Source organism: Rhea americana, unplaced genomic scaffold (assembly GCF_003343005.1).
Source record: "Rhea americana isolate MKP2758 unplaced genomic scaffold, rheAme1 scaffold_61, whole genome shotgun sequence".
In the NCBI taxonomy this organism is placed as follows: Eukaryota; Metazoa; Chordata; class Aves; order Rheiformes; family Rheidae; genus Rhea; species Rhea americana.
This window is the reverse complement of record NW_028186768.1, coordinates 4,475,361-4,494,171: the sequence shown is the minus strand read 5'-3', so window position 1 is coordinate 4,494,171 and position 18,811 is coordinate 4,475,361. Positions and strand designations below refer to the sequence as shown.

At 53.2% G+C, this 18,811-nt stretch overlaps 1 protein-coding gene across 6 annotated transcripts in view; it reads right to left on the bottom strand.

Annotated features, from left to right (window-relative positions):
• Positions 1-18,811, bottom strand: part of RGS3 (regulator of G protein signaling 3) — an 85,419-nt gene that overhangs the window by 58,249 nt on the left and 8,359 nt on the right. For 5 of the 6 annotated variants that reach the window (XM_085320103.1, XM_085320099.1, XM_085320100.1 and 2 more), the window contains exons 2-11: positions 17,214-17,264; positions 14,636-14,694; positions 13,996-14,090; positions 12,970-13,038; positions 12,023-12,083; positions 9,671-9,761; positions 8,688-8,755; positions 4,458-4,539; positions 1,126-1,231; positions 51-393 (exon numbers count right to left, since the gene is read on the bottom strand). In XM_085320103.1, coding sequence (XP_085176229.1) covers positions 51-393; positions 1,126-1,231; positions 4,458-4,539; positions 8,688-8,755; positions 9,671-9,761; positions 12,023-12,083; positions 12,970-13,038; positions 13,996-14,090; positions 14,636-14,692 — 972 coding nt within the window. In that variant the 5' untranslated portion in view covers positions 14,693-14,694; positions 17,214-17,264. Of the gene's footprint in view, positions 1-50; positions 394-1,125; positions 1,232-4,457; positions 4,540-6,928; positions 7,096-8,687; positions 8,756-9,670; positions 9,762-12,022; positions 12,084-12,969; positions 13,039-13,995; positions 14,091-14,635; positions 14,695-17,213; positions 17,265-18,811 lie in introns of those variants that run through there. The other variant, XM_085320101.1, reaches the window with a different exon arrangement.

Below are 18,811 nucleotides of genomic sequence, written 5' to 3'. Positions count from 1 at the left end.
CCAAGAATTAGGTGCAGTAACTTGAGCGTGGTGCTSAAAAGCAGCCATACCTGGCTCCCCGGGTTCAAAGGTGCTAAGATGATGTAGTTCTTGTCCCCAGTAGAGGGTACCCGTGACAGGGGCGGCATAGTGTTCTGGCTCCGCTTCCCAATCTCTGTGTACCTCTCCCAGCCATTAAGCATGAGCCCATCGCTCCCATCATACAGTATGTGGCAGCTCTGGCGCTGCTCAGGCCGTGGAGGCATGGTACTGTTTTTTTCCCGCTTATTGGGTGGTGACTGGAGGTCATAGGCAGACTTGCAGGACGATCTCCGGATCATGCCTTCATGTCCTGATGACTTGACCTGTGGRACAAGCCTCCAGACCAGTAATATGATCTCCGTGGGACAGTTTCTGGAAGAGATGCCAYAGGACAGGTCAGAGACAGGGTGACAAGGAGTGAAGCACCCTGAGGTGCTAAGATAGCCATATGCCCTGCAGGTCCTGCCTCCCTGCCTAATGCCTCCCTCCTGCCCTTCTCTCCCCAGGCATCCCTTCTTCTTCCCCCCTGGAGAGTCCTTTCCCAATCTCCTGCCTCCTCAAAGCCTTCCCCTTTCTATAGCCACTCAAATCTCCAGCTACCCTACCTAGAGCTCCCTCAAATTGTCTCTCCCAGAGCCCTGCGCGGAAGGACTCCTCCACTTTACCAACCTGTCCTCCCCAAAACTCCCTTTCCCACAGCTAGAAAACACACACTCTTTGCCAAATTCCTCTGTGACTCAAACTTTGTTTCACCAGCAGTCTCCCTGCAGCCACCCTGGACATTTTCCTTTGGCTTGAGCTCCCTAAGACGCCTTCTGTACCCCTTGAAAGCTCAGCTCCGTGGCCCACACTTCAGTTATCTGTACAGAGCACCACAATCCTTCCAAGATCACTCAGCCCATTCCTAGGTTATCTGAGGAGACCTCTGTCATAGCCCCTCACTCACCTCTCTGGGTCCCATCTCCAATGTGGCTGGATCCCTTTGCCTCCTGCTCTACCAAGAAGGGCCACGTGGACCTGCCAGTGATTCAGGCTGCCCTTGCACTGCCTTTAGAGGGATTGCATCTAGGCTTAGCTCAAGGCTGGCTTTGAGTGAATACCCACCGGATTTCATGTGCCAGCTCCACACACTTCCAGTGTTCCACAGGCTGCTCGTTCAGCTGCAGCACCGTGTCCAGCTGCTGCAGACCAGCCTTCTCTGCTGGGCCACCTAATGGAGAGAAGATTTGAATGCCAGTCACGTACTGGACAGAGAGCTGAAAGCACCACAGGAGAAGCCCACAGGTAAGGCGACACCCAAACAGCACATCCTCACAGCTTGAGCCACCTATTCTTCTAACCCTAATCTGCTGCCCTCATCACCCACACCTTGTCGTCCCCGAGTCCTCTTGCTTCCTCGCTTACTGAGCCCCATATAGACCAGTGCTCTCTTTCCCTGTGGTTCACTCTTCTCTCCCTGTTGGATACCATACTGACCCAAGCTCCTCCTCCTCCTCCACTCTCCACAGGACCCCAATCACTCAGGCCTCTGCATCTGCCACCCACCAAACCCCACAGCTAGCTCTTCTCACTAGCTGAACTTTTTTGGCACCAAACCTTGACGTTAGAGTCAGCACAGGGTTGAGCACACATCAAGCTCCACGTTCATTATGGGACTCAAATGACACATCCCAGGTAAAGGTCTGCACTACCATCTTTCAGGAGCCTGCCAGCCCTGCATTAAAACAGGCARCTCACTCAAAGCACATTAAAGCTATCACACAATCAGAGCCACCTCCATGCAGCTCTACCATTTTTTAAGGCAATTTCTCCATTTACAYGCTGGGCAAATCAGCACCGTAACTCTCCCTGACACGCACTCCCAGGTTTCTGCTGCCATCCTTGGGCAAAGTGCTGCCATGTTCACAGCGAGTGATCAGTCCAGGAGCCACAAAAGAGAGCAGCTGACAGTCTATGCCATCTGCGAGGAATCCTCACACATTGCCCATGCACTACATTCCCGTTCCAATTTGCCCGGGAGGTTTCTGAGCCAGTAGTTCTTTCAGATATGTGTTGATCTCTTTTGGATATAAAGCAGCCTCCCTGAAAATGAAGCAGAACTTCACCCTCCAACATGCACATACACACATACAGTGCCTGGAAAAATCATATACTTTATCTCAAAGCTATTGCAAACTTCACCACCACAAGGGAAGTCCAGAAAGGCCTCAGTACCCCTATGCTTGGGGACAACTGGGAGCCTCCCCATACTGTTGTTGGGACTGGAGATACATTCACCATCTCTCTACTGGGACAAGAGGAACCTGTAGGTAATGAATTTGGCAGAAAAGAAGCAATTAGCCTTCTCTTCAGGTCTGCCAGTGGGATGTCACCAGTAAGTGAATTAGCAGCAGCTTCTGTCAAACTTTGCTCTAAGTTGTGGGAAAGCCAAGATGCATAATAACCATAGATGAGCCTGCCTGTGCAGAAAGCTCAGACAGTAACACCTCACAGACCCTTGCCACATGGTGCAGCTTTCTGGAGGAGTGAGACTTCCCTTCCAGGTGTGGAAGCTAATTCACCCTCTCAGCCCTCCTGCAAATCCTCAACACAGGACCCAACTGGCACCATCTGCCAAGCCTGGTGGGCTTTGGGTTTTCCCTCTACACAACTAGGAGCTATAAGGCAGCAAATAATTGTCAGCTAAATTAGTCTTTTTTTTTTTCCTCCCCTCCACTTTTGGAGAAAAACTTGAAATGGTGACATATAAATGTGAAAGCATAAAGGGAAATTAAAAGACCTCAAAATGCTTTTTTTAAATCACCTTTTTATCAGGGGCTGACTCACTCAGGGGCTTTGGGTTTACCAAAGCTGTGTTAGACCAGAGGTGTGCAAGATTGTATCGTACRGAGGCTGCATACTCCAGCGATCCCTTATTGTATGACCAACATGCTGACGTCCCCATTCCTCATCACAAGATCTGATCACCTGTGTGCATCTGAGGGGATCACAGATGTCTTCTGGACAGCTGGGGATGAGCCAGTTGAAATGTCCCGAGAGACTAAATGTTACYCACATCTTCCCCCCAGGACCAGCACTCGTTATGCCAATCTATAAGCTATTTCTCACATAGGAGATAACAGAAATACTGCTGTGTTTCAGTGATAATGAACTTGATCTAACTCAGAGAGAGTCAAAAAATTGCAACYCAAATATTATTTTGTAGAGAAAAAAAAGATTTTGCATCTAAAAAGAAACTTCCGAGGGAAATGTTCTTTTTCTGCAAAAACGTCTCATGGGTTGTTTCATTTTGTTTTTACAAAATGAACGCCAAAAGTGCTCAGAATAGGATTTATTTAAAAAAAAATAGTCGTTCAACAGGTTAAAATGTCACTATGTTAAGCAGTCAAGGCAACATGTTTGGAAAACTTTGGAAGCTTGTGTTCACTTCTCTCAGTTAAAAAAATAAAATGATAGAAAACTGCTGCTGATATTTTATGTTGTTGAAATTTGAGGAGGAGGGAATACTTCAGTTCTATTAATCATATTGCTCTAACATTAAACCACTGGTGAATGCTACCATGAACGCATGCATCTAAAGTTGTAAAATAAATGTTTTGTATGTGTAATTGCAGTACATGAGAAACTCCAGTTGTGCATCTTGTTAAACAATTGCATTATGATACAGGAACACAAATCTGCACAAGGCATAGAGCTACACTTGTTTTTCAGTTTTAAGTATTCTTGACTCTTGAATATATCACTGATGCACTAATTGAAACCTACTGAAGTTAATGAATTTCAAAAGGCTTGGGCCAATGCTCTCCCCTCGGGTAGTTTGCTGTAGGAAATATGCATTACGTGGTGGCATTCAGATTTAGGGAAAAACCAGGAATGCRTCATTTTTCTGTTGAACCTTCAAAAAGCAAAACAGATGGGTCTCTGCTTCTGGTCTGCAGGGAGCAGTTACAGAGCCCTAGCTCCTTGYGGTGGGTACGCTGCCAATAGTCCAAAGTGGGAAGCCAGCCCTTCCTGGTGTGCAGCTGGGAGAGCCAGGGGACCACGGAGATGCTGAGCCCATCCTGGAGGTCCATGCCAAGGGAAGCTACCCAGGCCCTGGCAAACTAGGGCTCTGGCGATCCTGCTCCCTCTGCGCTCCCGATTCCCCCCCTGCCGACACTTTCTGTAGGTCTCCTGGCCAGCCAGGCGCTTCTCAGAGTGGAGAGGGAAGAAAATCTCTGCAAATTACTGCAGCACACTGCCAACACAGTAAACCAGGACTAACCCAGTGGCCTCTGACCTCACTAGGAACAACAGAGACTCATTCAGAGAAATTGCTTGGAGATAAGCAGACTCCTGCAAGGCATAGGAGCTTCTGAAACACAGTCTAACCCAAGAAGTGAAAAGGAGAAGAAATTTYATCTGAATCAAGAGAGAAAAACGATCTCATCTCTTACCAGAGTCCACYGCCTGCACACGGACCGGGGAGTCGCAGCAGATCGTGAAGCCAAACCCATCGCTTCCTCGAGGGATCGTAATCTGAAAGCAGACACCGGAGTCATCCCGTTGAACGGGAAAGCGGATGCAGCGGGAGATCAGCGAGCATCTCCCGCCTCACCCCGGCTGCCCCGCAGCTTGCAGAAACGCCGTAACGCGGCATTTCTAGGAGCGGCTGTAGAGCTCGAGGGAGCCGTCAGGACGAACGCCATCGCTCTGCGAACCCCAGGGAAAGCGGGGCCCCTGCGTGCTGCAGCTAAAGGGATGGAAATGGCATTAAGTCACGTGAGATCGAGCCCAAAGATCAGCAGACATCAGCAGACCACGCAGTGAGTGCTTTTTGAGCATACACAAGTCCCTGCACTCAACTCTTGCACGCGAGAGGAAAGGTCTGCTAAGCCGCGGGAAGAGGAACCCGGCAGTCTGGCTCTGACAGTGACTTTAATGCAGCTTCTCCAAGTAGGTCACTTAAACATTTAGTTTCCGCCTGTGTAGTACACAAGCGGCATTCGCCTACTCCAGAGGGAAGCTGCGAGGATCAGCGCACGCCCGTCCGTCGGGCGCGTGTGCCGCAGCGAGCTCCGTGGGTGTCACCGCGTTCACTGGGGCGACTACGCTTTTGCTCACCGAGTTTGGCTGGGATGGATATCGTTTCACTGAGGCTCATCTCTCTCTTTCTGATTCCCAAAGCAAATGAGCTTATTCATAAAATGATATTTATTTTTTGATGTTGGCTTCCAGCAGGAGCTCAGCGTGACTGTTCCTGTTAATATCTGATTATCCCCAAGACATTTATCAAGCTCTGTTTTACTGACAGTGAAAAGAAAAGAAAAATCCAACATCTGACCTAATTATTTCTGAGAACAAACGGCCAGAGAGAAGAGGAGGAATCCGGCATAAGCAGCCAAGAAGGAGAAGTGATTCAAAGGTCTTTTACAGCGGATGGCAAACCCAGCAAGCTTTCGTTCCTCTGCACCTTTTCCCTACTTGCATCCTCAACATGAAAAAGCAGGCTTCAAGAGAGAAAAACTCTCTTCCTAGTGGAATCTAAAAGCAGGTCCATCCCACTACGCTGAATATCTTTTCTCTCCGGAGTTTGGTGGATCCTCAAAAGGCATTTGTGGCTCTGCACCTTTAACCTACCCCACATCTTGCTAAAACACAGGGCATAGGGCATCCGAATTCTGCAAAAGCGTTACCACCACTGCCTTGCGATCCAGCCCAGGATCCCTCCCCACATGGAGGCTCCACATTCGCTTCCCAAGCCAAAGCTTTCCTCATGCCAAGAGATATCTCACTCCTCCTCCTTGGCTGGCTCTTATCCACTGCCAGCGGAGACACGTTCCCTGTATCACTAACTAACCAGCTACCCACTGCTGGTGCTTCACCTCTCAGCTCCCACCACCGCAGCAGTTAACAGGGAACTGAACATCCATCTTTGTCACAGAGCTAAGCAAGAAACAAATATGAGAGAAAAGCTTAAAGGTGGGCAACAAGACAGCATGGGACTCCAGCAGCACGGTGGGCACAGGCTCGCTGTACCCGTAACTTAGGGGAAAGGAGCGGAAGAGATTTCCAAAATAGAGAATTGAGGAGGTCCAACAGTCGGCTGTCATTAGTACAAAGCAGAGCAGCACTCCTGCATGACCCAGTGTCTGCAGCCCTGGTAAGGACGAGGCATCTTTAAACAAACTGATTCTTTGTGCAATTCCCAATTTCTAGTATACACCATCCCCTACTGCAACTTTAGCGTGAAATGGGAGATTAACATGGGAACRCAGAGCTGACAGTGAGCTGGAAGCCTTGTTCCAGGCTGCGGCAGGAAAACAGCGTTCAACAGCGCAGGATACCGACACCTGGGCAAGCAAAGGAGAAGTTTCTGCTCAGCACCGAGTCACACCAAAGCGGGTCCAAGGGAACTYGCACTGGCTTTTACAGAGTGCAGCAATGCTGCTTAAGGCGCTGTCAGTCGTAACTAGCTTCAAGCAATACTTGATTCCCAAATGCACTCGTGCTAAAGCAGTTTTAAAAAGAGAGAGTCCCACTGGCAGAGACTTAGTGGCCTCCTGTGCCTGTCTCTGCCCAAATGAGTAGTAAATTGCGATAAAACCTCTCAGCGCTGCCGTAGTCTGTGTACTAAGTCGTACCCTTAAATTACACAGTAAATTGTCTCCATCTATCCACTTTCACACGCTACAGCGGCAGCAGAGATCAGAGATGCCTATCTGAAGGCATTTTCCTTAGATTTCCAATATTATTATTCACAAAACATTCCTAGCAAATCAGCATCCCAGTAACAGTATACACAGCTCAAGAAGAGGGAGAAAAGCCCAGAGACCCTCCGAAACTTAACCCAGACTTGCAGCAAAGCACGCGCGCACGCCGGCACGTGGGTTTTCCCACGGTCCGCCTGCAGCGGGGTTGCACAGACCTGTCTGTATCTTGGCTCCGAGCACACCTTGCAGAGTCCATTGAAGCGGTTCATGGCTGGAAACCCTAAACTCGCCGTTAGCCCATGAAAACGCAGTCCCTCGCAGCAGCAGCRATCCTGGTCTCCTTGTATCCCACCAGTGCGGAATAAAACCACAGTAAAACTGGCATGACCGCCCATGGGAACCCAGCTCCAGAGAAGAATGGCAGGAAGCCACCTTTCACCTCCCCAGCCCCTGTCTGTGCTGTATGCCGCTTTACGATAAGCCAGAGGGCTTCCTGAAAACCCTAAGTGACAAGGAAGAGAGAGAGTTTTATATTAAAATTCCTGTCAACTATTTAGTATTCCCTAGTCCCTTCTCTGTTGATGTGGCTTTTGTTCCCGCTGCATTCTTCGGCGGCACGGAGCACTTTGTTATTGCAATGTTCTCACAAACACTTGGAGGATGTTTAAGCGGCGGTTCACAGGCACCGGCTGTGCAAGCTTCACTTCATTAAAAAGACGTCTTGCACTAATTRCATGTTAGAGGGTAAGAGAGGGTTTTTTTWAAAAAAAGAAAGAGTGTGTTTTTTGGAGCACAGACCCAGAAGATACACATGTCCCGATGCTTTGTGTACAGGCAGTCACAGAGGGGGGAGCTTAGGGGTCATTTTAATTGGACTCATGGTTTAATATTGCAATGAAAGACAAAGAGAAACTCTTAACCCAGCCAGCAGCAGGATGCAAAGCGGGACCTGGGGAGTCTTTGCACTGTGCAGCCTGCACTGCCAGAGTCGCAGTGCATTCCCTTGGAAAGGAGGAGAAAACACCTTCCACACTGCTCTGCACAGATCAAGCAGGCTTAACGCCCTTCCACGGTAACCGGCCCCACAGCCGCTGAAGCGGGGCAAGCAGGGCTGGGGTGGGAGCCCGAGGAGCTCCCAGGAGACCCCCGAGCGTGGCGGGGCCGGCGGAGGCGCTGCTCCCAGCCCGCCTCACCGCCAGCCCCGGCTGGAAGGAGGAACAGCCTTCCTTCCCAGCCACCATCTTTCAAGTCAGCGGCGACTGCCGGAGAGGAAGGGAGGGAGAGGGGCGCTGGCTCTGTTTGTCTTGCTCAGTCGTACGCTTTAAAACAAATAACTGAAAATGCAGCTAAGGGAAGCAGCAAAGCGGAATTCGGCACAGATAAATCACAGGGTCTGTTGAGCCCAATTTCCGATGCGGGCCTTGTGTTTGCATTCCCATTTCCCATCCTTGCCTCTCCTATAAATCACCGAGGCTCCACCATGAGCCTTTCGCCTCCCCAAGCAGGCAGCTCTGGAAGGAGGAGAGGAGCAGACACAGCCCATCCACGGAGCCGCGTCGCGGGAGGGGGCCTGCCGTCGAACGGCACAGCGGGGCGCCAGCCAGCCGCCAGCCTGGTCCCCATCGCTCCCAGTCCCAGCAGCTGCTCCTTTGTCTCTGTGGCAATACACTGGAAAAACATGAGTTTGCTATACCACAACATGGAGCAAATGAGGGGTTACTACCCCCATCACCCACCTCTGCTAAATAGTGTGTGATTGGGATTATTAATCATCTAAAAATGTTGTGTTGTTGGTAAGGAGACAGACATAGCCATCCCCTCTGCAGCTCCCACCTCAGCATCATCATTCTTATGTCAACCCACTAGCTAGTTTGAAACGTCTCCAGRTGGGCTCCCCTGCTTCCAGTCCCAGCTAGGCTCCAAGGGGTAGGGGGGGTCTTGGTCTCTGGTGGGTCAAAGACCAGTCGCACCTACCTTCAGCTGCTTCATGTTCGCAGCGTCCTGGCTTTCCCACGCTGTGCCCTGACTTCCCAGTGCTGGCTCTGTGAGACAAACGGAAAGGTCACATCAGCCTGACAACAYGGGCTTCTGAAGGCCCCTCTGCTCCACAGCCTGTCCAAGCACTGTAAGATCATTGTATGTTGGGGGATGTTTTCTTCAGGCTGGGGGCAGCTCTACATGATAGAAGCTGATACATATCTGGGCACTGCTGCCTTACTCTGTTCTGCACCAGCCCATCCTGCTCCACGCAGTCCAGCAGCATGGAACGGAGACCAGGGCAAGAGAAAGAGCTCACCACCTGACTGCACAGACCCTGGAGCCAGAGTCCAACCACAGGATCAGCCCTAATATGGAGGACTGGGAGGCAGGAAGAGGTACAGTAACAAGCCCAGCAAGAGGGAGAGATGTGGCTACAAAATTGGTGCCCCAAGGAGAATCACAGACAACTAAGTGCAAAGCAGGAGTGAGGAGTAAAGAGAAGAGCCAGGTGCTTGTGCAAGAGCCTACTGAACTGGTCAGGATCTCCCTCAGGCCCGTCTGCTGAGAGCTGCCCGCTGAGCATCACAGGGCTGAAGTTCTTGTTGAGGCACAGGGGATGAGCAGTTTGGCTGTACTCCACTGAGTGATCCTCACCAGAGAGGAAGATGGCAGTGCTGGCTCCTCTCCATCACTGCTAGCAAGGATTTCTGGATGCAGGCTCCTGATTTCAGCTCCTGGGCTGCTGGACTGGCACGTACAGTGGGGCTGCTGGCTGGGAAAGCGCTGCCTGCCTCCAATCCCAAATGTCCCCAGCAAGCAACACAGCATAGCCTACCTGCCCACAGGGGAGGGACACTCTCCTGCTGGAGGGTGACAGGATTGAGTGTGCTCCATGCCAGCACCAGACATGGACATAAGGTTAGCTCCCCTTCCAAGCTATGCCAACACACCCTGGGACATTCCCGGCGGAGACGCACCTCTGCTCTGCTTCAGCCGCCGCGTAGCCACCTTCAGGTGCTTGGTCCTGCCCAAATCCTCTCCAAGGAGGTAGTACCAGCCACTGATCTCCTGGGTGGAAATAAAGAAGTTGCTCAATGCAAGGGCAGGCACCTGTGGCCTTATGTGTTCTTTACTCCCCAGGTGGCACTGCAAAGCCCCCAGGCAGTGCCCACGTTACCCCTGCATGCTGACCACATGGAGAGCCACTGAACCTGCTGGGGGCTGGAGAAATTTAGCCCTGTTTAACTCACTCCAGTAACCCATAGCCCCCAAAGGCTTCTGAGGTAGGAAGTTCCCTGGGCCAGAGCACAAAGACTCCCCAAACACACTCACCCACCAAGGGACAGCCTAGAACACATCTCCTAGGAAACAGGAGCTGCTAAACTCCTGTCCCACTGCAAGGAGGAACCAACCATTGTGACAGTAATGAGCTTCTAGAGTTTTAGAGGGAGAYGACAGAGTGCAGGAAACCAGCCAGTCTCCAGTAAACCCATCCCCATCAGGTTTGCAGTGGCTGACAGTCCCGCAAGGAGCGCACAGCTCTGGCCTCACCACCAAAGGAGGATGCTCAAACAGCCTTCAGCAATGCTGGGTGATCTGCAGTGGAACTCCCTTCACCCACGTCCCATTTCCATATGGGCAAGGCCATCTCAGCAGCCAAGAGGACAGAGCTGGCCTTCACTCCCAGGATGGGAAGGGACTCTGGGGAAGGCAGGGATTGTCTCCCTTCCTAGGATCTGTCACTGTCTCCCATAGCTACCCAGGCAGCTGGCATTAGCCAGAGGGACAAATCATCCTGGATCAAGTCCAGTGAGGTTGCAGGAATCACATTCCCCTAGGCAAGAGGAAGGGGTCCATTTAAAGATGAGCGATTGAAACCCTGCATCCCTGGAGCAGGTCCAGCTTGTCTCAGCCCAGCTAGAAGGACCCAGCATCCTCCTTCCATCCCATGCCCTGCAAGGGTAGGGTGCCTTGGGGCTATGCATGGGTGCAGCTACAAATGCAGACGCTCCTGCTTGTCTGCATGCAGTCACAGCTTGTGAAACTCACTGCTAAAACTTGGCAAGGAGGAGACATCTGTGGGGGAGCAAACATGACCATCATGATCTGGTCTGGCCTGCTGCATACAGAGCTGAGGCACTCCCTGGGGAGAGCTGCAGATTCAAGCTGATCCATCTGATCMCCTTCAGTGTAATAAAATCTGCATCTCACTTCTTGTCTGAATTTCAGAGGGGGCTRTGTTCAACCTATCTCTTCCCCTCTTCTCAGATAATCTCCCCAAAGAGCTCCTTTTTAACCTCTTGCTAAGGAGCAAATTTCCAGACCTCAAGTGCTACATTAACACTTTTATAAACCACTTCCAGATCTGCCTAGATACTCTCAGATGTGCCAACTCCATACCTGGGCTATGGCCATGGATGAAGTTTCTCACCACTGGTGCCTAGGATAAAAATGTGCCTGTGACCCTGTGACCTTTTAACTGCCCAAGGTAGAGTTTTGCACCTTCCACTGACACATCTGGCTGCTGTGTCTCAGACATTGGTCTGGAGGTTTCTCATTCAGGTCCCTGTCTAGCAGTTCCTGTATTTCAGAAGATCAGAAGCAGTCATTTATAGTAGTATCCCTACAGGCTTCYTTAGGAAGGCAAATCCAGCTGACCTGAAAGCTGTATTACCAAGCAGCAGCCAGGCTGGGGCAGCAGCACTGTGATCAATTTTGCAGCAGTAGGGACAGATTCTGGCACAGAGACCTCCTGATWGCACCATGGCCTGAGAGAGGACAGTTTGCCCTCTCCATCACCTCCTCAGCTGGGGAAACCCTGGTAAGCACAGGGTGAAAGGCAGAGCCCTCCTCAAAGAGCATATCCTCACCATCGCATCAGCTTGGCTACTACCTAGAGGCCATGTGCCATATCTGACACATGCCAGCAGGYTGAACAAGGCTCGCCCTATCTCCTGACCCCACAGAGCCCTGTTGTGAGCTGGGCAGGCAGGATTCACAGGATGCTCCTCTCTGCCGGTCCAACTCCAACTGCTGCTATTCTCCTTGAGCYCCCACAGGAGGGAGCAATGGTCCCCTGGCCAGGCCATTTTCTCCYGGTCTCCCCATCCTGGCCTTCAGTAGTCACACTGACACCAGTTTCCTAGTGGCAATCAATGCTGGGGATGCAACCAGGGGTCTTCCTGGGCCTCTTCAGACTGTTTGCTCCGTAGCGAGAGAAGCCATCTCCATCCCTGCTCCCCTCTTGTATCCTGAGAGTCCATCATGTCTGCCCATAGGCCTGAAGGGTGAGCCCCAGTTCCATGTACCACGCTTTGGTGCAGACGTACCTTGTCCGGGGTCAGGAGGGACTTCACRCCGAAGCTCATGCACCCGATCAGTTTGCTCTGTCTGGAGGAGAGTGGGAGATAGTCAGCATGCACTTGTAGAAGTTGCTGGTCAGCTCCCCGCATGCGCCCCTTTGTCGAGACCCTCGGAAACATCCCTGCCAGTGCCTGGGACGTGCCTCCCCCCTTTCCATGCTTTGAGTAGTTATGGTGCTACCACAGGCTTATCYACAGCTGCCTTGGGGTTGCTGCTCAGTCGCCACTAGAGCAAGGAGGACATGGACTGAAGCCTATTCATCAAAACCTCTAATCTCCCAGAGTCCCAAAGATCCAAGGGTGCCTGATGCTGGCAGGAGCTTGGCCAAGGAGGCAGAAGCCGCTCACTCGAGCAGGCAGTGCCAGACCCCTCGCTGTTGGGCTTTGTGCCCAACTGTTTTGCCCCAAAAAGTAGCAGAAGTCCTTAGTCCCCCAGTCCCTTTCCCTTCCCATAACAGCCAAGAGGGCAGAAAGGGGCCCATCTGTTTTGCTGCACGTTTGCACGCACAAAACATGAACTTGTAATGAGGAAGTCAGGCTGGGAGGAAGTTTTTAATGCTGTTCAGGCTTAGGGCTACCGAGCAGCAGCAACACAGATAGAAGACCAGGKTTTCTTCTCTGCTGGTGTTCACACAGGACAGCGCTCGCCTAGCACAGGTTGCACCGGGCAGCTGTGAGGACAACCCTGGCCAGAGCCCCCAGCCAGCAGCCTGCAGTCCCCAGCCACACTTCCTGGCTTTCCCCCATCTCGCCAGGCCGCAGCCACCGCACACGGCAGCCCTGTCATCAGGGCCAGCCCTCGAGGGCCACAGCCCTGGAGGAGCTCACGTGGGGTGGCCAGAGCAGGTGGCAGGTTCGCTATCATGCCAGCTCCATTTTAAAGAGACCATACCAGAGCCCAGCAGCCCCTTTACCTGGAATTTCTCTCTCGGTTCCAGACTGTGACCAGCAGACGTTTTTGCTCATCCTCCTCTTGCACTGGACTGTAACAAGCAGAGGGGACAGCCCGTGAGTGCTCGGCCACGGCTGCCCTTGTGGCTGGAGACTCCTCGCACTCCTCGGAGGCAGGTTTTCTCCTCCATGCAGCAATCACCCCAAACAGCAATCTTCTCAAACGAGTCACTGTGCACTAGTTTACTAAAATTAATCAAGCTACAAGCTCCACTCCATGTTTCTTACATAACAAGGAGCTCTGCGCCTGTCCAACTGGAGTTGCTGAACAGCGAGATGCTCTTTCCTGACAGGCGGCTGCCGAGGGATGCGACCTCCCTTGGGCAGGTGCTGGGGACACTGCTCAGGTGGTTCAAGGAGAAAAAAAAAGTTGTGCAGGAAGATATGCATCCAACATCAAGGTGCAAACGCGAGCAACAAGCTACAATTCATGCTCGGAAATAAYCATTCTGCGCCAGACTAAATACTGCACGAGGACGGAGGTCTCACACAGACTGGTTTGCTAGCAGTGACAAGCTTCACCAAAACGCTACATGCCGTACAGCTCCTTTACCATGCAGGGACATGCTGTAGCTGTGGGAAATCCTTTTACCTTCTTTGTTTGTACCGATGCCCCGTATCGGTGCAGGCGCAGAGTCTAGGAAATGGAGCATGTTTGCCCAACTCCTACCCAGCAAGAAAGTCCAACCGTGCGGGAGCACTGCTGTCATGCTGTGTGCAGACAGCCTTGTGAACCTCGGCAAAGCTCTGCCCAAAAGTTCACGGCATTTCAGCTATAAGAAACAGCAGAATAGTGTCTGTCACTCCTCATCTCAGCAGTGGAGCTGCTCATGCATGACGCATGTTTGTCACAGATAATGATAATGCAAAAGCAAACATGGGGTCTTGGCTACGAGATGGTTTGCCCCCGGCCAGCGGCCACACAGCTGCCCCACCGCTCCACAGGAACCACAGATGGGCCAGGGCCACCTCTGCCCTGTCATACTCACAAAAGAAAGTGCTCATGGAAGACAGGATTTTTGCTGTCTGGCACAGTCTTCGTCTTTTGCCTGCATTTCCAGTCAGCATCTGGCACGATCGACATCTTTATGTAGAGAAACAAGCAGTGCATTAGCCATCTCAGTGCAAGCACCCCCGGCTCACAGCTGCCAGCTCTGCCACTGCAGCGGCAGGAGACTGGCAGAGCCAGTTTTATGGATGGCTAAGCCTCAAAGATCCAGCTGAGTCCGTGCTAACRGAGAGTTTAGATCACTTTACCCTGTGCATGTCTAGCCATTGAATTACAAAACTCTTCAGGAGGTAGGAGGTGAAAAGAGCAGGAGCTTCAATTGCAAGCCAGGAAATGAGGGGTTGATGCACACAAATGCTGCTCGCTGCTCTCTGACTCGCAGCCCCTCACAGGGGAGATGCTCCCGGCACACCACGTGGTGACAGACAGGCAGAGGAGAGGACCTGGCTAGAGGCCCTGGCATCAGATGAGAGACCAGCCATCCCCCTGCACACTGAGGTTGCTCGACACAGGAGACCAAGGAGGAAAGGAAAGAGATAGAGAGCCCAGRGCATGCAGAGCCAGCCCCAAAACCCCCAGAAAGCATGATGCTCCCCGAGCAGAGCCCTGGGAGAACTCACCTTCACGTAGGAGTCRCACGTCCCATAATCCTTTCCCATCAGACCTTTTGCTTCCATGACTGGAAAGAAAACGAAATGGTTAAGCCCCAAACCGGCAGAGAAGGCATGTTCCTACGCCGCAGCGCTCTGCTCCGTGTAGTGCTCCCTCGTCATGGAGAGCAGGGCTGGACCAGCCTCCTTCCCCGCAGGTCCCCACGCACCTCCCCCTCCAGCTCGGACTCACCAGGCACAGCACCCATGAACAGGTGAGGTTTTTAAGGTGTATTTTTGCTTTAATAAACCCGTGCTATAAATACTGGTGCCGGTGCGGGAAGTTGGAGGCAGATGCACTTCAGCGTCCGGATGGCAAATTGCATTTCGTGTGCCTGACTTCACACAGTGCTGGGCTCCCTGCCCCGCAGCCAAATGTATCATCAAGTTAAATATCAGCGGCCACATCCTGATCGCAGCCCCGCCAGTACGAAGGCAGCGTTGCCCTACTGCCAACAGCAGGAAACCCTGCGCTTCCCAGCCGCGTGGCTGGAGGCAACATTTGCCCAGCAGAGCCCACGACATGCTGTCAGAGGGAGGCTCAGCTCATTCCTAACCTGCCTGGCAAGGCAGCAGTGACTTTGCCTTCACCTTCACCAGGGAGAGATACGTGTTCCTAATAAATGTTTTCAGCCCAGTGGAAACTCCAGTGCAAGAGGCAAATGGGCTCTGCAGGACCCTCTGGTGCTTCACAAAGCTGTTTGCAAGGTTCCTCCAGAACAGGTTCCACCGAGAGCTACCTACTCCCACCTGACCTGCTTTTGGTTTAAAGACATTGGGGTGGAGAGTGAGGTAAGGGAGATCACTCCCCATCACTCCTCCTCCTGCAGCCATCGACCACCCCGAGCATCCATCATGTGCAGAGGTCCATCAGGTCCCAGACCGTGGGCCACACGTGGGCCTCTTTAGTGGCCCATTTCCCTCCTCTAAGGCCTGCTTTTGGAGGTGGCATCCGGAACGAGACACAGCGACTCACACCCACGCTCACACTGAGACCGTCCCAGAGGGACGGTTTTGGGGTGAATTTTGTGCCAGATCACCAGAACCGCCACRCAACTCAGACAAAACACCTCCTCTTCCTCTTATTTCATTATAAACCTCCACTGCGCAGCTGGGAACGGACAGCAAACTGTCGTGGTTGCCACGTCCTGCCGCGCGGGTCGCTGGGATGGGGGTGTCTTCCCCCTCCCTCGAGGCACGGATGCACAAGGCACACTCGCAGCCTCTCCTCGGCGGCGCGCCGGCTCTCTCCCGACCCGTACGGCCGCGGGGGAGCTCCACACGCCGCGTCCTTGCCCTGCTCCGCGTGGCTCCAGGTGGGCAAACAGGCGCTCACCCCCTCCACGAGCAGGGCTGCCGCTCCGGTTTCTCGCCGCGGCCCCGTTTCCACCCTCCCCGCCTGCCGCGGGCTTCGCCCCTCGCTCCTGGGGAAACACAGCGCGAAGCCGGGGACAAACGCGCCGAGCGTAAAGAGGGCAAGCGGTCGGGAAGCTCGCTTCTGCTGCCCGGCGCCGCGCGTCCCCCTCCTACCGCAGCGCCGAACCCACAGCGCTCGGGGCTGCAAACCCAGCTGAACCGCGCAGGCGCAAAAGCCGGGTGAAAGCAGGCACCCGGGCGCGGGCAGCATCCTCGCCCCAGACCGGCCCCGCGGACCGAGGGCCCGAGCCGAGGCGCAGGGCAGGTCGCGCCGCCCGCGAGAGCCGGGACAGGCCGCCCGCCGCCACAACGCGCAGGCTGCCCCGGGCCGGCCGCCCGCCGGCGGGGAGGCCGGCTCTGCTCCCACGCTCCCGAGCGTTTGCTAGAACCGAAACGATCCGAGAAATTACGGGGTAAGCGTAAGCGGGCGGAGGGATCCGCAAAGGGACACAACAACRGGAGACTGGGTGGACGACACCAGGAGCACAGGCAGAAGCCACCACAGGGGGCCCAGCTGGCAAAGGGGTAAAGCAAACTGGCTCCCCCGGGGCATGGAGAAGGAAGCAGCAGCACAGGGTACACAGGACACGCAGTCCCCAGGCTCCTGCGCGGGCACCAGTAGCAGTGGCTAGGTCTGATCCCCCAGAGAAAGCCAGCAGTTCTCAGCAGGGGTCTCCTCCCCCCAGCAGGACCTGCTGTGGCTTCACAGACAGCAACCCCAGCACAGACCGGGGGAAATACTTTTCTTGAAAATAAAAAACGCAGTGTTTGGAAGTACCTGAACTATTTGAGGATTCCAGAAAAGTCTGGCAAGTGGGTTTGGCCAAAAAACTTTCAGAGCAGACAAAGCATTTTGATGGTTTCTTTCCCGAATGATGTTTCGGTCTTTTTTTCTTTTCATACAGAGTTCAGGAAAGAAGTTACATACTCGAAACAAACACTGTCACCTGAAAATGAAGCTCTCCAGGAATTTCAGGGAGCCACCAGTCATTCAGCTCTGCCGCAGAGTCGCTCCCAAGAGGTGCCACGAAGCCTCCCCAAGGAGCTCAAAGGGCACCTGCAACACCGTCCCCACCACTAACCCACCATGGCCCTGGGGCCATCTCAGTGTGCGCTGTGGGACAATACTCACCATGCAGCACCAGGACCCGGCCCCGCACCTCGATGGACAGCTTCAGCTGACCTGAAAGCAAGGAGAAGAGAGACAGTGAGCGAGGCAGGGCTTGTACCTTGTCCCCAGCATGCGGTGGCACAGGGAGGACCCCATGGCACGTAGCCTCGTACAGGGCCAAACCCATCCTGCCTCTCCACTCCTGGGCACAAAGGTATTGCTCAGGGAGCCAAGAAGAAAGAGGTAGTGAGAAAGCACCTTCTCCCACTGCCAAGAAACGGTCATGCCTTCCGATGCAAAAATATTTCAGGAAAAACTGAATGGCGTTTTCTCAGCACACAATAAACTCCACCAGCACGAGAGGCCGATGCCCATGAGGGGGACAGGGAGCACCAAGCTGGCAAAATAGTTGCTGCAAGGTGGAGGAGGGTAACAGCGGGTCGAGCTGCAGACTGCCTAGATGAACGCCGAGGACAATGGGTGCTTTTGGTGGCAGGAACATGCCAGCGCCAGGTCAGTCAAGGCTGGCCCCACAGCACTAACCTACTTTCATTCCTCTGCTGCTGGAGGACCTTGTTCCRCTTGTGTCTGCTCCCTGCTTTTCCCTGAAGTATGCCTCATCTGTCCAGACTGGTTTGGGGGAAATGGGAAAGCCTTAAAAATGCCTTCACTGATAATCTTGTCCACAACTGTTTGACTAGCTCTGAACCTTTGTCACTGTGTCCTCACTGGTTTAAAGGCAAAACTGCTCATAACACATTCAGCCCACCAGGAACACACCACGAGATGACCCAGGGTAGGATGCATTTGCTGGGGACCGCAGGTACCTGCCTGTGGAGGACTCTGAGCATGAGCAGATCACCTAAAACCAGGAGTCAACACTTGGTTTAATCTCAGATTAAACAAGAATGGCTTAATTTATGGTTTCTGGCACTGAACAAATGTCAAGCGGCCAGCAAGGTCAGGAGCAGCCAAGTCCCTTGGGAAGAGCAAGGCTCCACCATCCCACAGCCTCTCCACCACAGAGCACAGGCCAGGCTCAGACTGAGCCAGACCCTCAGCTCCCAGCGACACAGCCAAGGCCAGACAACAACAGTGCCAAAAGCTTTTTGACTGAGAAGCCAACAGCCCAGAGGTGCTGGGGGGCTTTCAGCTCCAGGCATCATAGGCTCAGGCTGTCACCGCTAAGTCTCTCACAAACMTGAGACCCCATCCTGTGCCTCAGCCATAGGAACAGCACGTCTGCAGAAGCACGTGCGGTCTAGTAGAGCTGGTGCTCAGGACTCAGACCTGGGATTGCCCCTCCACTCCACAGTAGTGGGGTAAGACGCCATTGTCTGGGTGCTCCAAGTGCGCACTCCATTCCCACAGAAGACCCTCAACCAGTACAGCCCAACCCCATTAGCAACAAGCACAGCCTCATCACCCCTCGTCTCCCCTGGGTCATTAGACGATGGCATGGGTCAGCCTTAAGGCGCTRCATGAACAAAACATGGCTTTGCAGCTGGTCTTGCTCCAGCACAGCAGGTCTTTAGGATTGAGATCCCCGACCCTCAACACACTAACTCATCTGTAGCCATTTGCCAAGCTGGCAGACAGGGCTTGTGTCTGGCTGCCTG